This window comes from Rhipicephalus microplus, chromosome 4 (assembly GCF_043290135.1).
Source record: "Rhipicephalus microplus isolate Deutch F79 chromosome 4, USDA_Rmic, whole genome shotgun sequence".
Lineage (NCBI taxonomy): Eukaryota > Metazoa > Arthropoda > Arachnida > Ixodida > Ixodidae > Rhipicephalus > Rhipicephalus microplus.
Genome location: NC_134703.1, coordinates 218953462 through 218980591, shown reverse-complemented (window position 1 = coordinate 218980591; position 27130 = coordinate 218953462). Strand labels below are relative to the sequence as shown.

The following is a 27130-nucleotide window of genomic DNA, read 5'->3' as shown; positions in this document are numbered from 1 at the left end:
ACCCCTGGGGCGCCGCATCAGCATATGTGGGGCCATAAAATGGTGAGACTCTTTTTCTTGCTTCTTTAAATGTAATGTTTTCTTTTATCTTTAAAGTGATGATCTCTTTTTCTTTTTTCCAGAAAGAACAGGAACGTGAGTACGCGGCATGATTACCACCACAGTTCACACAGTGTGCAGGTGCTTCGCAGTTATCGGACGCATGGCCCACGACTCCACACAGAGCACAAGTTTTCCGGCCACGACAGCTTTGCGAGCCGTGGCCATATCTCTGACATTGAAAGCAACGGCGGGGGTTGGGAATATATGGCCTCACGGATGTCTTTGTATACCCAGTCTGAATGGTTTCCGGCAAATCGCTCGAAGCAAAGGTCAGTACTAAGTGTTTGGTTGGTATTTCTTTTTGATCTCTTCTTATCTTAATACGCTGTGCGTTTGTCACGTTCTGGCTCTTCCATCCTTCCAGATGTTCAGCTTCGGTCAGGTCAAGCAAATCTACGTCCGATACGACCCCGCGAGACGAGTTCATGGATCTGTGTGGCGTAATACTGATGGGTGTGTCTCCAAACGTTGTGAGGGTGTTCAGTTTATCGAATTGGTCTTTGTCACGTCTCAAGGAATAGATCTCCGCTGGCCATTTTGGTAACCTTGTACCCAGCACTAAGAGTTTCGGTTAAGCATCTAGCCACTACGAAGGGGGATACAGTTCTGGCTTGCTTGTTAGTTTTTTTGCAGTGTATAACGTAGAAATGAGGAGACATTTGTCTTGGCTGGATGAAAAAATTGATATCTTCGGTGCGTACCCGCTTTGAGGAGGCACGATCACTGAGTAAAGGGAATGCTTTCTGCATGCTTATTGTATGTTGTTCAGCAGCGTTGGCGGCCACCCACCACGGAGCCCAACGAGGGGACGCTGCAAGTTTGCGGATGCTGAAAGCTTGCAGACGTCAGCCGTACAACCCTGCTATAACCCAATGCGCCTAGGCCAAGGTAGGCTATTTGCACAGGGTTAACCCTTGCCGCCGAGAAAATTGGAAGTAAGCAGAAGATAGAAGTAGACAGGAAAGCTAAAAAAGTAAGAAAGACGAAGATGTAGGGAGAGAGAGATAGGAAAAGGCGACTGCCGATTTCCCCTGGGTGGGTCAGCCCAGGGGTGCCGTCTACGTGAAGCCGGGGCCAAAGGGGTGTGTTGCCTCTGCCGGGGGGCCTTAAAGGTCCAATCACCCAGCGTCGGCTCAACCCCCAGGATCCCCTTTTCCCCGGACACGGCAAGGCCACGCACGACTACGCGTGGGAGGGAGTCAAAACTCCCCCGTTAGCTCCGGTCCGTGGTGTCGCTACACACCAAACGCCTACTTGCGCAGGCGCCCCTGCGGGGAAAAACACGCAGAAACAGAAGTACACACCGAAGCAAGTAGCAAAGGACTCGGCGCCTGTCACAAACAAGAGCTCCGCAAAAACGCGCGCCGCCGCATTCTAGCGACAGTAACGATATCAAGCACAGAGAGGCATTTAAAAGTAAACGATAAAGAAGAAAATAAACATCCAAAGGCTCCCCGGGTGCACCGTCCCTCCCCCCCTCGGAAGTGTAGTCTCGCCGACTAACCTCCTCATATCAGCGGCCTAGCAAGCCCTGGAAGGTTCTCGAGGGAAAGGGGCACGGTGATGCAGAGTTGCGTCATCTGTCGCGGACGGCCCTCGAACCGTCTCGCGCCTTCCCCAGCCTTCCCTGCGTATCGCGCCGACGAAATGATGGGAATTTTCTGGAATCTAGCGCAGAAGGTATTTAACCGAGCAGCAGAGACGGGAGAGCAGGAGAAGAAGGAATTTCACGCCAGTGTGCTTAGGGTGTTTCCGCCGTGTCGTCGGCGAAGCCTTTGGTCCTTAGTGACAAAGGAGGAGAAGAAGAAAGTTCGCGCCCGTGTGTGTAGGCAGGAGATGAAAGTTTTGCGCAAGTGTGCGTAGGGTCTTTCCACCGTGTGGGCAAAGCCTTTTATCCTCAGGGACAAAGGCGGAGAAGAAGAGGATTTCCACCTGAGGGGTGAAGATTCGTGCTACAGGCAGGAGTGTGCGTCTACCGCCAACGAGCGAAGATGCATGGCAACAGCTGCGCGTGGGAAGTCGACGTGTTACCGGCAAAGAAGTTTGGTGCTTGGAGAGCGGCCAATTGAAGACGCGAGGTTTCCTTCGCGGGCAGTGGAACGACCACAGCGCTGGACTTCGAGTGAGTGATTCTCGGAAGAGTATCATTCAGACTTTTGTTCCAAGGACTTTGGATTGAATAAGTTTTCGAACTCTTTAGTCTTTAAGTGTCTTGGTTGTTCGATTCATGCAACTGCTTTGTAGTGCGTATTGTTGCTTGTGTCCGTTGTTTCGAGTGTGGCTGATTGTACTGTGTAGCATGTTGTTTGATTGGTGACATATCGTATTCTACTATTGTCGAGTATGCATAATTTTGTATCGATTTGATTTGCAATAATTGAGAATATAATTTTGTTTTGTTTATCAATTCTCGGCTCTGACTTGTTCTTTGGGCCACAGCCGGCGTCCGCTGGCGCGCCAAATAGGACCACTTCTAAATTGTCCACGCTTTCGTGGTGCAGTTCGGGGGGCCGATATTTCGGTCCTTGGAATTAGCCTGGCGATCGCCTCCCTAATTAATAGAACCTGTGACAGCGCCGTCCTTGTTCAAAAGACCAACAGCCTGGAAAGAGTTATCAGTTATGCTAGCCGGCCACTTTCCAAGGCCGAGGCCTATTATTCAACAACAGAAAAGGAGTGCCTCGCTATCGTCTGGGCAGCGCCGAAATTTTGCCCTTATTTCTATGGGAGGCCTTTTAAAGTTGTGAGCGACCATCACGCCCTGTGTTGGTTAGCTAACTTGAAGGACCCTTTTAGGTCACCTCGCACGGTGGAGCCTAAGACTTTAAGAATTCGGCATTACCGTCGTGCACAAGTCCGGAAGGAAACACTCTGACACCAACTGCCTCTCTCATGCCCCCGTTGATCCACTATCGCAGGATAACCAAGATAATGAGTACTTTTTGGGAATTATAAGTGCTGACAATTTCGCCGAGCAACAGCGAGCCGACCCTGAACTTGGAGGGCTAGTAGAATACCGCGAGGCTCTGACTAGTGTCGTCCCACAAGTGTTCAGGTGAGTCTGGCGTAATTTTTCTTGAAGAACAACGTCCTCGTAAAGAAGAACTTTTCTCTGTGCCAAGCCAGCTACTTTATCGCTGTACCTTCGGCGATGTGACCCGAAATTCTGCAGGCCCTTCAAAACGACCCAGCAGCTGACCACTTTGGTTTGTCCCGCACGCTCGCGAGAATACAAGAAAAATACTACTGGCCACGCCTTGCCGCCGACATTGCTCATTACGTGAGGACTTGCCGGGACTGTCAGCTACGCAAGACATCGCCGACAAGGTTAGCAGGACTATTGCAGCCCATCGAGCCACCTCGCCGACCATTCCAGCAAATCGGTATGGACTTACTTCGGCCGTTCCCTACGTCAATTGTCGGAAACGAATGCATCGTCGTAGCTACCGACTACCTTACCCACTATGCCGAGACAAAAGCTCTGCCCAAAGGTAGTGCATCAGAGGTAGCCAAATTCTTCGTTGAAAACATCGTCCTGCGTCACGGCCCCTCTGAGGTCCTGATCACCGACAGAGGTACGGCATTTACAGCTGAGCTAACCCAAGCGATTTTGGCATAGAGCCAGACAAGCCACCGCCGTACGACAGCGTACCACCCCCAGACGAATGGCCTCACCTAACGCCTAAACAAGACCATCGCCGACAAGCTGGCCATGTACACAAGACGTGGAATGCCATCCTTTTGTATGTGACCTTCGCATACAACACTGTCATTCAAGAAAAAAGGCAGATGACGCCATACAAACCTGTCTACAGAAAGACCCCGGCAAAGACGCTCGACGCCGTGTTACCCAACGTCACCGATGAAGAAAACCTCGATGTGAGCGAGTACCTTCAGCGCGCCGAAAAGGCTCGACAACTTGCCCGCCTCCGCATCAAGAGCCAGCAGATGATGGATAGCCGCCGTTACAATCTTCGATGGCACTTCAAGGAATACTAGCCCGGTGAACGTGTTTGGGTATGAACGCCCATATGCCAACATGGACTCATTGAAAAACTTCTGCGTCGGTATTTTGGACCATACGGGGTAATTCGACGGCTGGGCCCACTCGATTACGAGGTTGTTCCCAACGGCATCACGAACTCTCAACGACACCGATCGCGATTTGAAGCCATCCATGTCGCGGTTTCATGGGCGTTAAAGTACTCAAACCGTGTATTTTGTTGTTGTCATTTCTGTATCGTAATTTATTGCTTGTACTCTCTTACATTATTTTTGTACTTTCATCTTCTGTTAAAGCATCGGGATGATGCCTTTTTCAGAGGGGGGCAATGCCACGTACCTTTCTTCAAGTTTTGTTGTCGCCTTGTTACACTTTGTTCAGCGCAAACCGCGCCGACATTGTTTGAGAACCTTCGAGGCTGTAGTAGATCATTTTATTAAGATTACGCCCACTTCACGAATATTTCAGATTATTTGAGAAACAACGTCGCCGCTAGCGATAACGCTAGAATGTTCGATGGCAAGTGTATAAATGTCGACATGCTTTGCTGCTGGTCAGTTGAACGATGGTTGACACACTGTTCGCCGTCATCTGTGCCAATGTGTATTGCTTTAAACCTACTTTTTGTTTGTTGCCCACAAGTTTCGGCCTGAATAAATAGTTTCATCTTCGATCTATAGTGTGCTCCCTTAGTCCTTATCAAGACCCTGTGACAATATGATTCACACACAGCAAAAACCCACATCGTGTCCTCAACTTTTTTCTTTCATTTTTATTCACGAGATACCTTTCCCATTTTGAATGAAAGAAGGAAGCATAATTATGAGGACTAACTTTCTTTGTTATACACACTATTAATGAGAACTAACAGACAATAATGGCAAGAAAATTATAGGAGGTGTTATTAGAAGTAATTGCAATGTAATTTTGAAGAAATAAAAGTGAATAAAATGATAACTTTCTGTGGGCATCGGATGCGTTAATCGAAGGTTCGGTCCCTGCCCACGATAAGTTATCTTTTCATATGCTTTTATTTTTTCACTATTACATTACAGATACTTCTAAGAACATCCCCTGTACTTTCCTTGTCATTATTGTCTGTTAGTTATCAATATTACTTTCCCATTTCACTCACACAATTCATCACGGTGACCCCTTCTGCCCTTGTTTGAATTGGAGAGCATTTGCACACTAACATTAAGCAAATGAGTTCCAGCTAGAAGAAGACAGGTCCCTGTTTATGTATTTTTTTCATTGCTAAATCATAAGAATTAGGCTTGTGCAAATAACGAGTTTTGGTTCGAAGGGAATAGCAATTTTAATTGAATAATTTCTAACCGAATTTGAATTGTGTATGACATATAAAAAAAAGGGAATATTTATCATGACCTAACTAACCTGCACAATATTTCTTTTGAATTGAAATAGGGGCTCTATGCAAATGCCTTTTTTTTTTTTCGTTCAAAAAAAAAAAGTGGAAACAACCTGGAGTAGTAAGTAGTTTTGGTAGGATGTGAGTGATAAGCTGTAAGATACTTAATGTCTTAAAATTTATTGTACTTGGAGCATATAAGCCATCATAATAAGCTTAATAAAATGAACTGATTTGAGGGTAACATGTTCGTTTAAAGAGGCCCTGCAACACTTTTCCAAGTAGTCATGGAGCAAGTACAGAAGCTTGTTGCCTCGCAGATTTACCGCCGCAAAGTTTTTAGAATCAGTCCAGGACGAGCAAAGTTCCATAAATTTGTTGCACGCTGCAACTGCATTCTCTCTTCTCCTCGCGATGAAATAGCTGGAAGCTAAGCAGGGAGGAATGGCACGGGAAAAAAAAATACTTCTGCACCTCGTGACCTTGAGCACCTTTTTTTTTTTTCTTCGAATACACGGCTTTTCAGTGCGATCGCGCACGTACTAGTGGACAAGTGGCAGCCCCGGTAATGACGAGTGCACCATGCTCAAATCAGTCAATGCCTGTGACTAGAGCCGTATATCCCTTCTTGGCTATGACAAATGATTTTTGAGTTTGTAGTGTCATTTGCCGAGAAAAGAGAGCAATATTTAGCTTTGAAAATTTATTGTGAATTACAGGCCAGGTGCTGCGCTACAATATTTGCCTCGCCTGTTCTCGGTAGCCTCGACTACCGATCGGCAGCGTTTTCTGACCCTGTTAAATAAGTGTTGCAGGGCCCCTTTAAATTTGAAAAGGGGCTTCATGGCAAAGCAAATCTTTCTTGAATAAATGCTTTTTGTTTAGCACTCCTGTATTGCAGTGAAGCCACCTTTACAGGCGATAACATGCAAATTAATATACATTTATTTGTTCATTGCGAATACTTTAAAAATATTTGATAATTTAAATTCGAATATAAAAGAATTTGAATACTCAACTATTCATTCGAATATTTGAAGCATTTGAATATTCACACAAGCTTAATAAGAATACAAATTTGAGGTGTTAACCTGACATGAAGCCTGTATCATAGGAGTTCATATATAATGTTTGTTATAAAATTAGAAAGCCACATCGGAATAATATATTTTTCAGACTGCATGGGAAGGTTAACAAAAAGAAATTGAGAGAACAGCAAAATTTTGGGTGCAAAGTGAAGTTTGAGTGCAAGTCGAATAGAATATATTTTTCCAACAGTTGCCAAATATTTTTGAAACACTTTCAAGTGAAAACTACAGAAAAAAAATTGCAGAGGATCTTTAAGCATATTTTTATGAGACTGTAACATGGAAGTGTTTCTTTCAGCTAGGTTGGTGGAGGACTGTAGAGACGATGTTCCCTAGTTTTTTTTGTCAAGGATGAGGCAATGCAGAGATCGAATGTTATTTAATTACATGATTTGGTGCAACCGATGCGGTGTTTACAACGCTTTAAACATGAAAGGAAAAGACTGTTTCCTCTACCTCTTGAACTTCTGTGAAGGCCAAACTGATTTAGAGGACAAAGGCGTGCTCCCTCCGAATTGGAGTTACTAATCTGTCCTGTAAACCTCAATGTATAAAAACATCTGAAATCATGGATGCTGAAAATTTTTGTCTGATTTTTCCATACTGCTTCATTTGCAACAGACCATTTGCAAATCAAACAGTCCATTTAGTCGATCCGTTTTCAGTTGTAGCAAATCCCTAAAGACCGCTTTGCCGGGATACCAAATTATGATGGGGCGAAGCATATTAAAAATGCGTGAAGTTATGCATCTGAACGTAGGCAGAGAAGAACACGCACACAGCAGTGACTTTCAACTGGAAATGTTTACTTTCATGTGCACGTGAGGTATATACAAGGTGTGTTCAATAATGTACCCAATACCTTTGCAACTTCTTGTGATGTTTTCATGCAGACATTACAACTACATCGATTTATTCTATTCTATTCTATCCGGGCTCTATTCCTCCGCTTTCTTGTCTTCGTCTCTCAGAAACTCTCCCCGAGAACACTACTTTTCTGCAGAAGAACTCACTTTTTCTTATGTTTAGTCTGGCGGAGCTAAGTGCCTCAAGGACCTTCTCTGAGTGCCCTCCGTGATCCTCCCGATGTTTTGAGTATACAATGATGTCATCTACGTAGAAATTCTGAAATTCCCCCTTTGAGTACATCATTCATCATCTTTTGAAATGGGGAGCCAACATTTCTTCATCCGAAAGGCAGTATATTGTATTCGTAGATGTCCAAAAAGGTGACGAATGCAGTACATTTTTTAGTATCTTCTCTTAGCGGCCCTTGCCAGTATCCTTTACACAGGTCTATGCGGGAAAACCACTGACATCCTCGTGTTTCATCAATGATGTTATCAATTCTTGGCATCGGGTATGAAAAAAGGTCGGTTTATTTGTTAGTCGAAAATCCGTGCAAAGGCAAAATGACTGGTCTTCCGTCGGGACGATGGTAATGAAGCAAGTGATCAAGTGGAATGATTTCTGCCTCTATCATTCCTTGGAGTTCCTGCTTTATCCAAACTTATTTTCCTTGATTGAGGCTATACGGTATTCTCTTTAAAAAAATGTTTCTTGTAATAGGAAAGGTACCTTAATGGCCATTGTGGCGCTTGGTTAAGCTCTAATACACAAAAGCTTAGAAAACATCAGTGGCACATCCTCTTTAGTAGAGGGTCAGTCTTATGGGCGATATGAGCAACACATCATTCCAGAGTATGTTCATCTTCATGTCAGGTCTCGATAAGATGAAGTCAAAATTCACTTTGGGCTCTACTAGTGCCTTAACCTTGAATTTACTACCTTCATACTCCAGACAAACTTGCACCCATCTACAATATTCGGGACAACAACCATCGTAGGCGCACACATGAATGTGGTTCCCATGTCACTGTCATTTACAATGTTCTTGTTAATTAAAATGACTGAACTGCCAGGGTCAATCAAAACTAAGATTGTGGCCATTCACTATCATCTCGACCACCAGAGTGCCTGTCTTTATAAGACAGACTGTTTCCTCGACACACTGACTTTATTTATGTCCTGGCATCTTGCACTCAATCGCATGCTCGTACGTAGGCTAGATTCAGTGTTAGGAGAGCATAGACACGAGTGTGTGTTCTTGTCGCTGTTATCACCTCTGCTGACTTCAGCCTTTTCATGAGGTGCGTTGTATTCGCGGGTTGTTCAATGCTGAGTAGCTCGTGCATAGAAGCAAGTCGCCTTAATATTTTGTCATGTCATGTATGACGACAGAGGAGTCTGCCAATGTTGGGTCAGCTGTACGAAGTAAGCACCACATTTCAAAAACATATTTGTGCATCTCTGTCTGTAAACAACGGCACCATTCCAAAGCTCCACAGGGTTTAACTCGAAGGCTCTAGCAAAGCTTTTCCTTCAGACTGCCCAACAAGTGTTTTTATATGAAGTTATCTGTAAGTCAAACCACTTCTGCCCGTTCCCACACAGAAAAGAGCAATAAACTGCAGGAGTCATAATGTCTGCATGAAAACTTTACACTTCTGCTAGAATCTTCTAGACATTTCCCCATAAAACTTCTCTCCTATACTCGTAATGCCCTATTCCTATCGTTTCTTTCATTTTTGGAAAGCCTCACAAAACGTATTTTCTAGGATGACCCACAGGTATTTTGTCCTAGATCTTCTGTATGGTTTGGAAACAGTGTCCTTTTTTAATAGCCTTCATGAGAGGGATAGAGGAAATAAAAATAAATACGCTAACACCCACTTCGTCACAACTTCTTCAACAGTCTAAGATTTCCTCGAATCACAGCTCACACTCTTGACGGGGTCATTATCTGTTGTTGTGGAAGGTCATCCAGGCATTGGACCATCACCAACTGACAATATGCCGTGTTCAAAATGCCTGAACGATTCATAGCACAGCATGCAACTCTTACAGTTTTGCCCGTATGCTTGGCTAAGCAACTGAAATGTCTCTTTAAATGTTCTTTCATGTTTATAGCAGAATTTCGCACACACAGGATATTCTTCCATCTACCACTGTCATTTTGGTACTAATTCAAAGAACAGCTTGTCCATCTGCTCACTTTAGGGGCCGTAGCTCGTGAATTAAATATCAGAGTGAATCGTGCCAAATGACCATTTTCTGTTCAAGTTTGCCACTACGTGCGGTTAGGAGCCGAAACGCACTCCTCCAGGTGATTGGTGGTCTATTGGAAAACTTGGGTGTCTTTTTGAACCCACCTTGTATATACATACGCAGGCAGGTAAAAACAAAGCAAGATGCAGAAGAATGAGCCGCTTTTGCTGCAGTACAGACAAACATCTGAGATAAAAGACCACACGTCATGGGAAGCGAGCAAGTGGCTATCGCTGGCCTGCTCTCAGCGTCGGCAACTTATCTAGAGGCCACTTTACTGGTTAGTAGGTTAATAGATGGCTGGCTAATGCACGTGGAAAAAGTTTTGTGGATACGGAAGGCTTCAATTATTTCTCTTGTAGTCTTGTTTTTGTGCCGGGCAAGAACGGAAGTATTGCTGAACTCTGTAATGCACCCACATTTTGCCAGTGCCCTGCGAGGTGTGAATATGGGGCGCCTCTTAGCGAGCTGTGGTGCCCCCTTAGCCTGATATTCAGGAAGTGGCCAGTCCGACCTATGTGCCATTGGCCGCATGTGAAAGGAGTATTGTAAAAAAAGTTTGAAACACAAGAAACAAAAGTCATTACATGGTTAATGTTGCATTATGGACTGCTTCGGCAATCCTGTGTTGTGTAGTGGCTTGTGAAGAGCCAGACAAATAGAACTTATTTTACGCTTCGGATTGAAAATGACGTCCACATCATATCAAGAGGCCACATTTTTCAGTCCATGAGAAAGACCGTGAACATATGAAAAGATGGTGCACTTTCTTCCGAACTTTCATCCTCCTGTTGTTGTTTTTTAGATTGTAGTTTCACACATGTGTTCGGTGAAGGATAAAACCTGGCCTTTACTGTGAACAAACTTTAGTTCAGAGTGAGAACTTGTTTTTCTAACTCTGTTTTTCGTTTCTTGTATTTTTACACGCTCTAAATACCATTATGTTCAAGTACAAGCTCGCCCTGATTTCAGTGCTTTTCAACCAATGCCTTTTGGGTAAAAATATGAAGGGGCCCCTGTAATGATGTAATTGTAGGAACCGGAAATTTCACGATTCAATGCATTTGCTACCTTAGCAGAGTCTGAAAGACAGCTTCGCCACAATGGGACAACGTAACGGAGTTGTCATCAATCATCCCTTGACATGCAGCATTTTGAGATGCAACATGTTGAAAATAAACAATATTATTATCATTATTAAGCACATAAAAAGTCTGAAGGGCCTAAACAGTCAATCCAACATTGACTGTATTTGCCTGCAGGCAGTTCGAACAGTCAAAATTACGATCTGAATTGAATTAAATAGCAAACAGAATTTGAAAGTATTCAAAAGTTTGAATATTTGCACACCCTACAAAAAATAACGAATTAATACAATGTGAGCAATGCAATTAACATTCTTTGTCAGTGGTGCAAGAAGCACACAGAAGTTTTGTCTTCTTTCTTGTCTGCTGTCAAAAATTTTCTTCTGCCTTGAATAGCCTCAACTTTCTTTCAAAAACAAGACAAACATATAAGGCATCATTGTACTTTTTGCATGTCATGGATGCTGCTTGTCTGCTGATGGGAAAAAAAAACTGCTTGGCATTACCGCAACAAACGATGCGATTAGGTCAAAAGTTCCTTTTTTGCATGGCTAGGCAGGATACATGGTGCCACCTAGCGGGGCCCACTTGAACCAGGCAAGCACAACATTTTTATTGCAAAAACACAGTGCATTTTACATTTTGTGTGAATGCATTGCAGCTGCGTAATTATGAATGATTTGCCTTTTTAATCATCTCCCCGCCCCCCAAATAAAATTTGAGGCAAATACAACGACTATGGCTATGACTATGACTATGCTTGCGCAGAACATCAGAAGATGTCCACACCATCGTCCTTGCATTCCCACAACCTTTTAAGTGTGTCGGCAGTTACACAGTAAAGGTGGGTTGCACGGAGCAAGGTAACTGCTACATCAGAGAGGCCCGTTTTCAGGTGGGTGACTTGAAGCACCCTAACGATAGCACGTGGAAAACTAAAACGTGATTTTTTTATCCTATTTACTCGCACAATTCGTGCACTTCTTTTACGTGACTTTGGGGCTCTAAGAAGAGGGTGCACAAACTACACGGGGACTTTTTGAATGCATGCGACATAATGTGCAATAGTTCTAACGCGCGTAGTAAATACACTAAATTAATAAATTGATGCACAAACGAAGCATATTAATAATTAAACAGAATTAGCATGTGATTTAACCAGTCAGACTCAGCCATGCACGGTCTAGTCGGAATCTCTGATCGAAAGTTCTGATTGAGAATCATCGCTGCGGCCACTGTCACCCCCCTCCCAAAGCGAATCGCCCTCGGTTCTGTGTTCGAATGCCCCATTTTCTCAAAACTCTTTTAGACAATGCAGGAAAAAACTTGGCCTAACGACATGGCGATCCTGAAGGACCTACACATTCGCATATAACTGAAAAGGCCTTTTTGAATGGCAGAAAACTTGTACTAGCAAGCGCGCACTCTGCTTTTTCCCATATAAATCCTCTGCTTTCTCCCGTATAGACGTTGAAGTTCACGCTAAAGTGCTTGGCAGTGGCACCGTTTCATTTTGCTTGGCATACTTCACAACAGCGAGCTTGAATTTTGCCACATATATATAATTACGGTAGGCCATCACAAGAGAACAGTAAAAACGCGACAGATGAATGGCGAAACCCAAACTTCAGAAATCAACCAAGCGCGAGTTACAGCACGTACCCAGAGAATGAGGGGAACAGTCGGTGGCGCGAAAGGCGCTCGCACGCCTCCGATGTAGAAAGTTGTGCGTGACGCGAGTGTGCGTTGTCATGGTAGAAATCGTAGAGAAAGGGGAGGGAGGCAAACTCTCGAGCAGTTCCAATGGATACGGTGTTCTAAAAACCATAGTTCTGGGGAAGTCCTATGAAGAAGGGGCTTCGCACTCGCTGCCCATTTGATTGCATTTGCCTGCTCGGTGAGGTGTGCACAAATGCATCTAAAGGTCCAAAGTCTTTCTATGCGCGCGTCGCTGAGCACGCTCGGGCTCAGCGGCGTGCTTGGGCTCAGGTAGGTAAGAGTAAAATATGCGAAAAAAATTTTTTTCGCAATGCTGGCAAAATATTAGGGGTGTGCATATTATGCAAGAGCGCAAACTATGCAAGTAAATATGGTATACACAGCAAAAGTAGCATTATGGGATTTCTGAATTGCTATTTCAGTCACCAATGTCAACGTAATATTTGTTTGCCTTTCATGTCCTTTTAAAGGGACACTAAAGGCAAATATTAAGTTGATGTTGATTGCTAAAGTAGCCGTCTGAAAACCTCTTTGAGCTACTTTTGTGCCAAGAAAGTGCTTATTTTCAAATAAAATGAGAACGGAGGTAGAAGAAGTTGTCACAGAGAACAGCCTCTGCTTCGAGCTCTGTCAGTTTTCTAATTTTTTTGCCAAGATTTTTCAATAATCGACACAACTCGGAGGGACGTTCCCCCTTAGAATGGGGGATCAAAACCCCATCCACCAAACGGGACCGGGCCGACCACATCATAGTGCGTCTGACGCAAGTTCTTACCCCGGCCCAAGCGTGGTCCACGTTCACAATTCTGATGACTCTTTCGTTGAAGATATGGCTTCGGACAGCAAATACGTGGTCGTAACAAGCCGACGCCTGAAGAGGAAAATCAGCCGGACGTCGCCGACTGGCTGGCAAGCACAGACAAAGGCGAGTAGCATGCGGTCGTACACCATTTCGTATGTGCCGACATCGAAGACAGACATCTTGACCTCTCTAAATAGGCAGAGCCTGTTGAAGTACTATGAGCTCATCGTTCCAGGGAAAGTCGTAGAAATACGCATAAATACTCGAAAGAACATACTGTCCGTGGAGGTCACTACGAAGGCCTGATTGGACACGCTGAAAGCGATTGTTCAATTAGGAAACATTCCGGTTTGCGCATTCTCCGCGTGCGACGAAGAAACGACAACAGGAGTGCTGTGGATGAGGAGATAACAGACTCAAGTCTCGAGAAACTGCTGTCATCGTCGGCTCCCGTGCTTGGTTTCCACCGCTTTGGACGTATGCGATGTGTTAAAGTAGTGTTTCAGTCGAAGATGTTACCCACACATGTAAAAGTTGGGTACGTGAGGCACTTGGTACGACCTTACCTACCAAAACCTCTGCAATGTCATAAATGCATGAAATTCGGGCACGTTAGTGCAGTTTGCAAGGGTGAAGTAACCTGCAAGCGATGCGGTGGCCTTCACGATGATGATAACTGCAATGCTGTGGCCAAATGCCCAAACTGCTCAGGCGCCCACGATGCAACATCAAAGGAATGTCCCAAAATGAGGAATGAAATTAGTATCCTGAAGAAGATGGTCCGAGACCACTCCACTCACAGAGAAGCTGCAAGGGCTGTACGGCGCGCCGTAAACATTGTTCGCGACACCGACGCAAACGAAGCAGCAGTGCTCATAGCTTATCGAATTCGACACACAAAACTGTGCCCTCACCACCTCCTAGCCTACTTTTGTCGGCCAGAAAGGAGGATACAGATGCTCAAATGCCAATACAGTCCACGCAAGTACAATGTAACCTGTCATTGGCTCTCACCACGTTGGATTGATTGATTGATTGATATGTGGGGTTTAACGTCCCAAAACCACCATATGATTATGAGAGACGCCGTAGTGGAGGGCTCCGGAAATTTAGACCACCTGGGGTTCTTTAACGTGCACCCAAATCTGAGCACACGGGCCTCCTTCATTTCCGCCTCCATCGGAAATGCAGCCGCCGCAGCCGGTCCCACCACGTTGGAGACTCAGTGGCCTTCACTACTGTCAAGAGCTATGATAGCGCCATCATCACATATTGCCCCTACCTCCAATGAAGAAAACAAGAAGATGAACAATGCAGATGTCAAGGCTATGCTTAAAAATTTGATGGGTTCGATGCGCAAGATCCTCAGCAGCCTGAACACTCCCGCTGCTAAGGCGGCTGTGCAGCTACTTGAAGTTTTGCAGCCTCTTCTACTGGTTTTTCAGTAAGTGAACATGGCATTGATATTCGAAGAACGCATGCGCCAGTCGCTTGTTATGCAATGGAATGCTCGTGGCCTACGTGGCCGTCTGTCAGACTTCAGACAATGGGTTTTTAAACATCAATTTCCTGTTATTGTTATATGTGAAACAGATATGGTTTCAACTTTTCGTATATCTGGATATATCCAGATTTGGTCCCGCAGTGATCAACATACGAGCAAAGTTCTCGTTCGTATACGCCGTGATTTGACGTTCTTGAGACATGAAGTCGCGTCGCATACGAGCAATGATTACGTGAGCCTGACTATAACACATCAAAAGCGGACATTCTCAGTAATAGGAGGATACATACACCCAAGCGCACAGATGAACTGCTTCCCCCTGGGGACCATTGTTCAAGCAGCACAAAGGCCCCACATTGTGATTGGCGATTTTAATGCACATCATCCTCTCTGGGGTAGCACTACAACGAATTATCGCGAAAGGGATTCGGCCAATTTTATATGCAACTATAGACTAAGCGTACTCAACGACGGATCACCTACATTTGTTCGTGGCACGTCCTACAGCAGCTGCCTCGACCTCTGTTTCATTTCCAGAAGCCTTCTGTCTTCCGCATGTTGGTGCACAGATTTGGACAATCGCGGCAGTGATCACCTTCCAACCTATGTTCAGTTCAGGTGGTTTCGCCGCACGCACACATGCTGCATCCGTCAAGCTGACTGGACACTGTTCAAGGCATCTGTCAAGTCTGGCTGTGAGCACACGACTGATCCATCCGAGGTAAAGAACATCATTGCTTCTTCACTGCGTGGCACAACCAAACAGGTTAACCTACCGATGCAGAGATCAGCAGTTGACTCCCAATATGAGGCCCTTCGTGCAATCCGTCGCCGTGACGAACGCCGATACAGACGAACGAAGTCGCCTTCAGACCTTTCCGCCTGTCGTCGAGCTCAACGACATGTCCTTCGGCATCTTGACAAGATTGACAGGCAACGTTGGAGAAAATTCTGTAGATCTCTGGACCCCAGGCAACCTCTATCTAAGATCTTGCGGGTGGTACGAAGTTTGCAGACAACTCCCCAACAATGTCAACCATTTCAAGCTGTTGCTCTGCATCAGGGGCAAACAGAAGTTGAGATAGCCAGTGACCACTGCAGCCTCATCGTGGACACCACTGATGGTCTTGCCACTAATGAGCCTCTTACTACCATTGCGCCTCCATTGTCTGACAAGCGCCTTGATGTACGTTTTACAATGCATGAGCTTGATGCTGCAATTTGTGCCTCCCGCCGATTATCGGCACCAGGACCTGACGAAATCACGTATGCTGCACTCAACCATCTTGATACAGAAGCACGACGTATCCCGTTATCTCATAACACCTCATGGGAGTCAGGAGAAGTCCCAGCTAATTGGAAATGCAGTCACATTATTGCATTGCTTAAACCGGGGAAGTGTCCTCATGCACTTTCCTCCTACAGACCAATCGCCCTAGCCAGCTGTGTCGGGAAAGTAATGGAAAGAACGGTACTGTCAAGATTAGAGTGGCTTCTAGAGAGCAAAAACTTCTTTCCTGCATTTATGAACGGCTTCAGAAGAGTCCGATCTGCCATTGATGGTGTGGTCGACTTGATCACCAGCGTTGAAGAGGAAAGAAGCCGACGCAGACTAGTGGCGGCGGTCTTCCGAGACATTAAGGGTGCTTACGATAATGTGCTGCATTATGCGATCCTAGATGCACTGGAAGATTTCGACATCGGTGGACGACTGTATGCTTGGATTTTTAGCTACCTTAGGGACCGCACCATTTACATGACGACAAATAACGAAGACATCTATCGATATAAGGTTCATCGTGGTGTTTCCCAAGGAGGAGTTCTCAGCCCGATCCTATTCAATGTCGCAATGATCGGCCTAGCTGCAGAACTTCCCAGTACGGTGAAGATCAGTGCATGTGCTGATGACATATGCATATGGGCATCAGGAACTACTCGTCCGCAATTGCGAGCTCGACTACAGCGTGCAGTGATGATCACATACAAATATCTACGACGTCAGGGGCTCACTATTTCAATCGACGAATGCGCAGTGCTTGCGTTCACGCGCAAACATATGTCGCAATACCTGATATTTATTAATGGGACAGCGATACCTGCTGTAACGCACCACAAGTTCTTTGGGGTTGTCGTACACAGAGATCTATCGTGGACGAGCTTTGCTCTCGTTCTTCGCCACATAGCAGTAGCGAGATGGGACCCATCAGAATCATCGCTACTTCAATTGTACAATGCTCTACTTGTGGAATACATTCGATACAGCATGCCGGTGCTCTCCAATATGAGACCTAGTTGTGTGAAGACGCTAAAGAGTGTTCAAGCTCACTGCTTACGAAGACGCTTGGGTCTACCACGCTGTACTTCAACAAATGGGACAATCGCAGAGGCTCAGACTTGTCCCATCAGTGTATTCATGCTCTGCAAGCCACTTAGAGTTCACCTCCGATACCTGAGCAGACACAGACAGACAGCACCCACTGTCAGTACTATCCGCCACTCACCCAGATTGCAGTTTCTCAAGAGTAATATTGCGGCATGAAAATATTATACCATCAAGGTTTTCCCCGCCAAATGCCCCTGCAGTGCCTCCATGGGTCCTGTCTAAACCACCTGTTTGTTTTACGATACCTGAAATTACGAAGAAGTCGCTCATTTCTTCTGTTGGCCTCAGACAAGTGACTCTATATCACATTTATACAACGTACAGTGATTCTTTGCACGTGTACACCGACGGATCTACCAGGCTAAACACCTCCGTCGCAGCCTTTGTCATCTTAGACATGGATATCGCTCGACGATTCAAAGTGGACCATAAAACCACATCAACTGCCGCAGAGCTTGTCGCTATCCAGGAGGCAATAAAATTTATTTCCGGAGAGCGACCTCAAGCCTGGACGATTTTCTGTGATGCCAAACCCGCTTTGCAAACCATTAATTGCATCATGAAGCAAGGCCCGTATTACAGCTTGGCAATAGAAATCACAGAACTTATTCATGTTGCTTCAACAAATGGCCATCTTATCACTTTCCAGTGGATTCCCGCTCATTGCGGCGTGATGGGAAACGAAGAGGCAAACGCTGAAGCTAAATATGTCTTAAGCAGTGCCCCTGAAGTACACATTGCGTTTTCCCGAGCCGACACGAACGCCCTGCTTCGCTGCGTGATGCGCAGCTACACACTTCAGCACTGAACCAAACCGGAACGGCGACACCAGCGACTTCACAAATGGGACCCGGAAATGAGGTTCTGCATGCCCCCTAAATTGAAACGGCAACTCACAAGTATGATCCACCGCATTCGTCTTGGTGTGGCGTACACCAGACGTTACGCACATATCATCGGTCGCAGTGACACCGGTCCTAATTGTGAACACTGTGATGTGCCAGAAACACTTAGGCACATATTTTGTGTCTGCCCAGCATATGCACGTGAACGACAAACACTGATTTCTTCTACTGAACTATATCGCAGCAGATCATTAACTGATGAGACCATGTTGGGCCCTTGGCCAGACACCAACAATGCAACTGCGGTCACAAGAGCAGTTATAACCTTTTTGGAAACAACTGGACTATGTGAGCGGCTATAAAATGTGTCTCAGCTAGAAAGAACACTACATACTCACCTCTCTATCTCACCATCATCATCCATTAATCTTTCTTTTCCCTTTCCCTTCCCCCAGTGCAGAGTAGCAGGCTAGAGCAAGCTATCGCTCAAACTGACCTCTCTGTCTTTCTGCAATTAAACTTATCTCTCTCTTCTTCTCTTGAAATAAAATACCGTTTTAGTGGTCCGAATCGCATTAGCACACTTCAAATTACTCGCCTCAAAATGAAAACTCAACGTCACTGTTGCCATGCACAACATTGCTGGCTTTTGCCACATGCTGCAATTGCATTCTCTCTTCTCGTTTTCATGAAAGCACTGGAAGTTAAGCAGAGAGAGATGGCAGGGCCACAGAAAAATGTGTGTGCCTCGTGCCCTTTAGCACTTTTTTTTTCTTTTCTTTTCTTCAATTGCGCGGCTTTTTCAGTGTGCTCGCCCGCGTATGTGTGGACAAGTAGCGGCCTCCCGCGGTAATCTCTTTAACAAGTGAACACATTATGTTCAAATCAGCCAATGACTGATAGATGGGCTTGCTACGTGCAATTTTTGGACATATTCTGTGATTTGTCGAGAGAAAAGAAAGCGATTTTCCAAGCCGCATGCTGCGCTATAATATTTGGCTTGCGTGTTGTCGGTAGGCTCTACTACCAATCGGCAGCGTTTTCTGAACGTGCTCAAAAAGTGTTGCAGGGCCCCTTTAAATGTTTATGGTCAGCCTAGGACACAACTATACTAGAAGTACAAAAACATGTTGGAGCCTAAAAATTAAGCATAGTCACCGAGTGTTTCATTGATTGCCTAACGTTTGCTTAAGTGAAAAACTAAGCTTGGCTTCAGTGTCTTCTTAAGTTAACTTGTGAGCCGTTCGTGACAGCTCTCAAGCGAGGCAGTGAAACTGAAATGTTTCTAGAAACATTGGTACGCAACTTGGTGCAGTACCAGTGGCAAGTAGAATAAAACGAAATCACATGTCTTGTTGTACAAAGCTAAAAAAATTATGTCTGAAATTATTACATTTTCTCCCAATGTGCATGAACCTTCAATTATTTGTTTGTTATTTCTGTGTATTGCCAATAGTGCTACATTCATCATGTTTAAGTTTCTTCGAATTGGTGTCACAATGTCTTGGTGAAGAGTGAGAGTATCTAGGTTTGCAAAACCAAGTGATCGACAAAGCGGTCCGTCGGGTCATGGCCACTTATGCTGCTTGTCATGTTGCTGTAATGTGGATTATTGTGCAGTTTAGCCCTTACATGTTACGGTATACTACACAGTGGTGGCCCCCTCAATAGAACCCTCACAACACAGGATGCTCACCAGGCGGGGTAGCTTGTTCTTCTGGATAGCCTTCTTGGCTTTGGCTGCGGCCGCCTGTGCCTGGTGGATTTTTTCTGCAAAGCATAGCTCACTAAGAATGAGGCTGAAACTGCATGCACAAGAGTGAGACTGTAATGGGAGCAGTTATCAGCATTTATTACCATATTTCCCGGTGTATAAGACGCTCCTTTGTATAAGATGCCTCCCCCCCCCCCCTTTTCACAAGTTTCCATGCAAAAATTGATATATAAAACGCACCTGCAATTACTTGCTTTCCGCAAAGAAACTTCATAACGTGCGGCCGAGCAAGCATTGTAAAATGCTGTACTTACGTTTCTGAGCGCTAGTCTGTAAATAAACTTATACAACACTAAACTCGAGAGAAAAAATTCCCACCCACTGAAACATCCCACATGACTGCAGGAAAAAACACATTAATCTTCGATGCCCTCAAAGTCCTTCTCTTCCGATGTGCTTTGGAATAGCTCGGCGAGCTCTGGCGGCAGCCACACTGGGACTTCCTCTGCTTCGTCTTCAGAATCGCTGCTGCTGCTGCCATCATCGAGGTCAGGGGCCGAGGATGCTAGCAGGCCTGTTCGTGGAACCCCGCAATTATGGTGGCCTGTGACACTGCGCATCAAGCTTCGGGAACCCACCTCCCGACTTTACAAAAATGAAGCATGCCTCACGCGTCCGGTCACAGTGTAGCTATGCTCGCCGTCGGACATCGAAGGGCTCCCACAGGCACCGCAAGATAGCCTTTAAACTGCGGTTCACTGAAATGTCCAGCGGCTGAAGAATTTTCGTCGTTCCGCTTGGAATAATGGCAGTGGTCCAGTTCTTTGCCTTGATGCATTTTAATGACAGCTCCGTTATATGCGCCCGCATACTATCCAAAACCAGGAGCCCTTTGTTTGCATGAAAGAAACCATCCAGTCGCTCATGACGTATTCGGTTGGCAGCTCTGGTCCTCTGGCTCAGCGTCGCCAGATGCAGAGGCAGCTCGCCATCGGAGCACGAGAGGCAGCGTACCAACCGAATACAATCGAGATCTCAGAGCGCTTAGAGCAGCACGCCTGTAGCAACACCAAGCAGCCAACGCGAGAAGCTGCCTGGTAAACATTGCTGTGCCAAGTCAACAAATGGTGCCGATCAGTTCAGAGGAAATCTCCGACATGTCGAGCCTTTGTTATACTCTTTCTCTCTCTGACATGTCTGGATGTAGCGAAAGCCTTCTGAGCTCAGCACACAAATCTGGCGATCGTTTTCGTTTGAGCTGCTGTCTTAAAGGCAAATCACGAAGCTGTCTGTGAGCTGCTGTAACGACAGCATAGACGTATCTTCCGCCTTCACTAGCCATGTCATTATTGACAAGATGCATTTATGGCTTCATAGATGTGAATTTGCCCCACACGCGTGCAATAACGTTATTAACAATGCACATACACTAAGTGTTGCACTCCCTGTGATACCCCCTTCTTAAGTGCATGCTCGCGCTCCTCACCTCATTCACCAGTAGGCAGCCACGTAATTGGCTGGCTTGTGTCACATGATCTATCCTCCTGGTCAGATCGCGCCAGGCTCTCACTTCAGGGCCAAACCTCATAAGCGCGAAAATGCACGCGACAGCGACGAGCGACGCTATGAGCGACAAAACAGGGCGTTCGCGCGACATGTTGCGTGCTCGTTTTCGCGCGATTGCTCGGTTCTCCAGATTTGGAAACCGTCGCTTATCGCCCGGAAGTGCTGGGCTCAAGCAGCCAATAGCGAAATACCAGAAAAAACAAAGACTACATAGGTGCACGTGACCCTGCCCGAGTGACGTATGCGCAACAAGAAATAACGCAATGTTTATTATGCATGTGCATATAAAAAAGTGCTGCAAGGCAATAATAAACACTTTCTGTTTCATTACACAACAATATATCTTATTTTTAAATTGCATACCGCTCGCTACGCGGTTTTCTTGGTGTGAGTAGACGGCCTCATGCCAACAACAGTGGAGTTCGCTCGCCGAAGCCGTCGCGTGAATGAGGTTTGCCTGCGCTAGCGACTGATCGCACGAAGCCGATCTACGTCGCGTCGCTTGTCGCTGTCGCGTGCATTTTCGCGCTTATGAGGTTTGGCCTTCAGAGCGGTCGGGAGCGCTCCGAGTCAGAGGCTGACGCTCTGAAAGAACCAACCGAAGTTAGTCTAAAAGCTCGAATTCTACATAGTGAAGGCGCAGCTACTTTTCAGAGTGCTCCAATGCGTTCGAAAACAGCCGACCAAATATGGCATTAGAAAAGCATTTCTCAAGCCATTTGCCCATCATTTCTTTGTGAATCCAGCCTTTCACATTCGTTTCTATGATGATGCCAGATGGGAAGGCCTCTTTCTGCATTGTTTTCCGCCTAAATATTAGCGTTGGCGGAAGACTTTGCCCGTCGGCGCAACACCTGAGCGCAACCATGAAGTTCGCTTTTTCATGGCCAATAGTCTTGATAATGATGACTTTGTTATCTTTCGGTGCCACACTCCTCTCCATTGGGATGTCAAACGTTTGTGGCACCTCGTCCATATTTATTATGTGGCTGTCGCTTATGCCATCATCTTCAATGGCTTTCTTTATGGAAGCCTGAAACCTCTAAAGCTTTTCCTTATAATCAGCTAGCAGATTTTGGCACATGCTTGTGTGGGCCCTTATCGCCAGCGCTTTGCCAAGCACAAATTTATGCGCTTTGTTGCGCATAAATCTAAAGCACCAGGATGGCCCGCCAAAGAAGTCAACAGCACCCATCTCCTTCGCTAGCGCCTGCGCATTGAGACACAGCTGCACTGTCGACATTGCTCTACCTTGGCCACGCTGCTCCAGTTTTCATGTGTGCAGACGTCCCTCACGGAATGGCCATCGTGCTTTCTTGCCGCGGTCAGCTTTCTTGTCGCTCCTCATGGCCAGAAGCTTGCCAGTAGACTGTCGCCATGAACAGATCATCTTTTTGATGACGTCGAAATGGCGGCCCGCTACCCGGTTCCCGTACTCCTCAGCATACTTCACAGCGGTAAGCTCAAACTTTGCCATGTAACTTTTATGCGTAGCTGGCATACTGTAGGAGAAAATAAGAAAGGCGCAGACCAGCCAAATGAGTAAGATTGCAAATGGCGACTGGCCCGACTTGCTGAACAACAGCATGCAAAAACGGCCGAAGCCGAGCCGAACTTAGATTGGGTTGGATTGGTGTGCACCTATTGCCATTTTACGCCGATTTCACCAAGTACAGCCTCCGGAACTCGTGCAGCTTCCGTGAGCTGAAAACTTGCACGGCGACATCATGTGTTTTTTGTCTTTGTTCTGGAATTGTAGTATCGGCACGTTGAGTCTTCATTCTTATAGTTATGATGCACTATTTGCATTGTATTGCTCTAGTTGTTTATAAAAAAGGCTAATCAGTATCAACGCAAGTTCCTTCCAAAAGAACTACTAAAAAAAAGTATGTACAAGATGCACCATTGTATACGATGCACCTCCGAAAAATTTGGGAAAGAACCACGTCTTATACGCCGGAAATTACGGTATGTAGTCCTGGAAGCTCGAAAAAACAAAATTTTCGCAACATGGGGGGCACAAGTGCATATTTCGATTGCCTTGACAATGAAACAGACTTTGAAGTAAGTCTTTCTGCAGATTATTGCCAGGTATAAACTACACTACCTGTTTACACACCAAGTGACCTATCTAGCCCATGAGACAAACATATGAAATAATATTAAAGAAAAAGGTTTTGAAAAAATGTTCACCGGAAACACTTGACAAAGAAAAACACACCACACTCAAAAAATTTAAAAAGGTGTAATTGCAGTTACGTAACACTGGGCGTTTGCTTAAGAACTGTGACATAATTGAGCATAGCACAGAGTTTAGTTTTGTATGTCTGCTTCTCTAGCTGCACGAATGACATAGCATCAAGTGTACTGCAAGCTTTTAACAGACAATAAAAGTGCACTGCATTGCCTATCTATTTTGCACCATCAAAAACTTGTCACGCTAACTACCTCGTAAAGTGCTTGTGTATGGTGATAAGCGAATGGTACTAGGTGATAATACCTGTCGGCATGCGCAACCACGCGTTATTAATACTGCCCACGTTGGCCTGTTCTGTATCTTTTATATCAAAGGCCAGCACTGTTGATATTGTGGGGATCCGTGACGCGCCTGCGACCGCTATCTTTCCTTCTCTAACAGCACGTGTTCTCGTGGGGCAGTGAGAATCAGCGAGACAGAGTCTTGTGCATGCCGGGAAGGCTCTCTCCTCCTTGGCCAATGCCGGGTAAGCACGAGCTTTTCCTTCGTCCATGTCCCCTTTGGTAATCACTGGATTGTAGCCTGCCTGGGTGCCTAGGCACCCCCAGCGGGCTTGTTTACCTGAGTGTTAGCTTCGGTACCATATGATAAGCCAAAAAGCGGTGCTTAGTGCTTTAAGTAATCGAACCATGTCAAGCCGCACTTGCCGGAGGCTTAAACGTACGAGGTTTGCCCTAACTTTTGCAACCAGGCTCAGTGACCATTGTGAGAGTGCGCAGCATAGCCGCAAGGGACCTTTTCCAGACTGGCGTGTCAAAGCTCGCTATTGCCTGCTGCAACGTACTCACGGTCTCCTCTTTACCATGAAGAGTCGCGTGCAAGAGCTTTTGCTGCCCGTGTCCCGAGAGCGGACCTTATACTGTTTGGAATGCCACCAAAGGCTATTGCCAAAGGCTATTGCCAAAGGCTATTGCTGGAGCGGTGCACTACACATGAGCAGGTGACGGAGAAGCGGCCCTGTGGCTCGCTACTCCTGATTTTGCCGCGATCTTCAGTTATGGTGCATAGTGAGGTCACCACAATATGGAACTTCCTATAATATATACACTTGTGATTGCCACGTGCGCTGCACCGCGCACAAGTGCAGGTAAGCAATATGCCCATCCAAACAAGCTGCTGAACACATACAGAGACCAAATTCGTTAAAAAGAAAAAAAAAGGAGGTATGCCAGCCACACAGCAGAACCGCCGCTGATAGAAACGCCGGGCGAACATGCAGCCTAAAGGCTCGTGTAGCCCAATGCAGAGCTCACACAAAGCAACACCTCCTAAAATGCTCGTTGCAATTACAGAACACAGTGGCATTGCAAATCCCCGTTTATGAAAACTATTCCACATGATCACCGACACGCCATGAATCACGCATAAAGTGCCAAGGTGTCGAAGTGATCATCAATGCGGTTTTCAATCTGAGAAATTGACTGAGGCTGCATTGCTGTACATAAAATATTCCAATGACATCACAGCCATTACCTGTCCTCAACATTTTTGACCACTTTAACAGATCAGTTTACAATGTATTAAAACATGGCTTTTGTTTTTCATGTATGTACCCACTCCTTATGTAATACCCCTTCAATGGGGTCTTTAAAGAATGAAAATGAAATGAAATGAAATGTTTTAATTCGAAACATTGAAATGAAACAATTTCCTATTGGTCTATTTCTTGACCTCAGCAAAGCGTTCGATTTTGTTCAACATGATATACTTTTAGAAAAACTAGGAGTTTATGGAATTCGTGGAATTGCTAAAAGTCTTATGGAAAGCTACTTGATTGGACAACAACAATACACAAAGCTACATAATGACACTCACTCTAACTACCGAACAATCAAATATGGTGTACCTCAGGGATCAATATTAGGACCCCTTCTACTTACTATATACATAAATGATGTAAACATTCATTCATCTTCGAACATTATCCTATATGCAGACGACACTAACATCTTTTTTTCGGGCTCCAGCCTACAAGAACTTGAGCAGAGAGCGAATAGCTGGCTCGAAAAATTAGAGGCATGGCTTAGAGTAAATAAACTGAGACTAAACGAAAAAAAAAAAAAAACAATTTCATTCTAATCCCCATGCTAAAAACAAAGCAATAAACCACAACCCAAAACTCTGTTTTCGTAATTCAGAAATAGCATGCAATCGTAGTTTCTGGGCGTACATTTCCGCAATGACTTGGGCTGGCCTGATCACGTCAGTCATGCAAAAATGAAAATGGCTCGATCTACAGGTGTTCTAAGCAGTATTAACCATCTGCTTCCACATTCGGGGGCAAAGCAACTATACTTTTCCCTTGTTCATTCGCAGCTCACATATTGCAACTTAGTTTGGGGCACATGTAACAAGACTGACGCAGAAAAAAATTATTGAGATGCAACAGAAAGCATTGAAACTATTGCAAGAAGACCAGATAGCCATAGCAATTTATTTTCTGTTTTTCATGTATTACGCTTCAGTGAATGCTACGAACTTTAACTGATGGTTTTTATTTATAACCACATCAAACAAGATTTTGCTTCATTCAGCAATATGTATCTAACTCAGGGCATCGGATATAACTTGTGAAGGACGTCGCTTGCTTCAACTAGATCTAAGACAAATTTTGGTACGCAATCACTTGACCAACAAATAATAGACATATGTAACAGTTTTCCTTCTGTTGTTGAGCTATCACAGATAAGGAGATCTGTATATTATTTTAAAACTAACGTAAGAGTGCTCTTTGGTCCAGGATGGAGTGCTTATTTTCTTGATGTTTACGTACGTGCATTTGTATTTTACCACTTCCAATGTCTACATTTGTTCTCTAATTGTACTCCACTGTATTTCAAGGGTATAGTTACATATATTGTCTGCTCTATAGAGATTTTGATTTTTTTACAGTGATGTTTTTAAATTGTTCTGCACTGGATATTTTCGCTTACCTCACGGCTGTCCTTGTTTTTGTTTTGTTTTGTTCACGTGCCGGGATATCGGTCAAGTCAGGAAACAGTTACGTCTGTTTCCTTTTCCCTGATCTCGGTGGCATGTAACCGTAACATGCCAGAATAAAGAGTATTAAACTGGCTTGAGCGTGCGATCTGTCACCATGGGTTTCGCCAATCGTGCAAGTTATATAGTGCTGCTACTAAATGGATCTCTCAATATCTGTGGACACCGATGTGCGGATTTGCTATGCAATGGATTTTTCAAATGCAAAATAAACTCGCTAATCTATACAAATACTTGCTATTGGAGGTAAACTGGGAGCGGCAAAAAAGTGGCCACTTGGGATGGTTGGTATTGCACTTTCGAAAGAAATATACTTTTTTAGTGCGCAGGGAACATTTTCAGAAGGAAGATAGAGCCGAGAAATAAGACAGAGTGCACACTTACAACCAATTTAATTGCACAGATAAAATTGGTAGTAAGTGTGCTCTCTATCTTCCTTCTGAAAACGTTTTCTGCGCACTACAGAAGTATATTTCTTTCAAAAAACTGGGAGCGGGTTGCACGCGTTCTATCGCTCACAGAACTCAGTTTGAAAACCCACGCGCCACAGCATACAGCAGACGTGTCGCATGCATGGGTTAT

At 45.0% G+C, this 27130-nt stretch overlaps 1 protein-coding gene across 9 annotated transcripts in view; it reads right to left on the bottom strand.

The window, feature by feature from the left end:
* Positions 1-27130, bottom strand: part of LOC119172487 (nuclear factor related to kappa-B-binding protein) — a 608836-nt gene that overhangs the window by 127322 nt on the left and 454384 nt on the right. For all 9 annotated transcript variants that reach the window (XM_075891782.1, XM_037423606.2, XM_075891784.1 and 6 more), the window contains one exon: positions 19708-19781. In XM_075891782.1, the coding sequence (XP_075747897.1) occupies positions 19708-19781 (74 nt within the window). The remainder of the gene's footprint in view (positions 1-19707; positions 19782-27130) is intronic.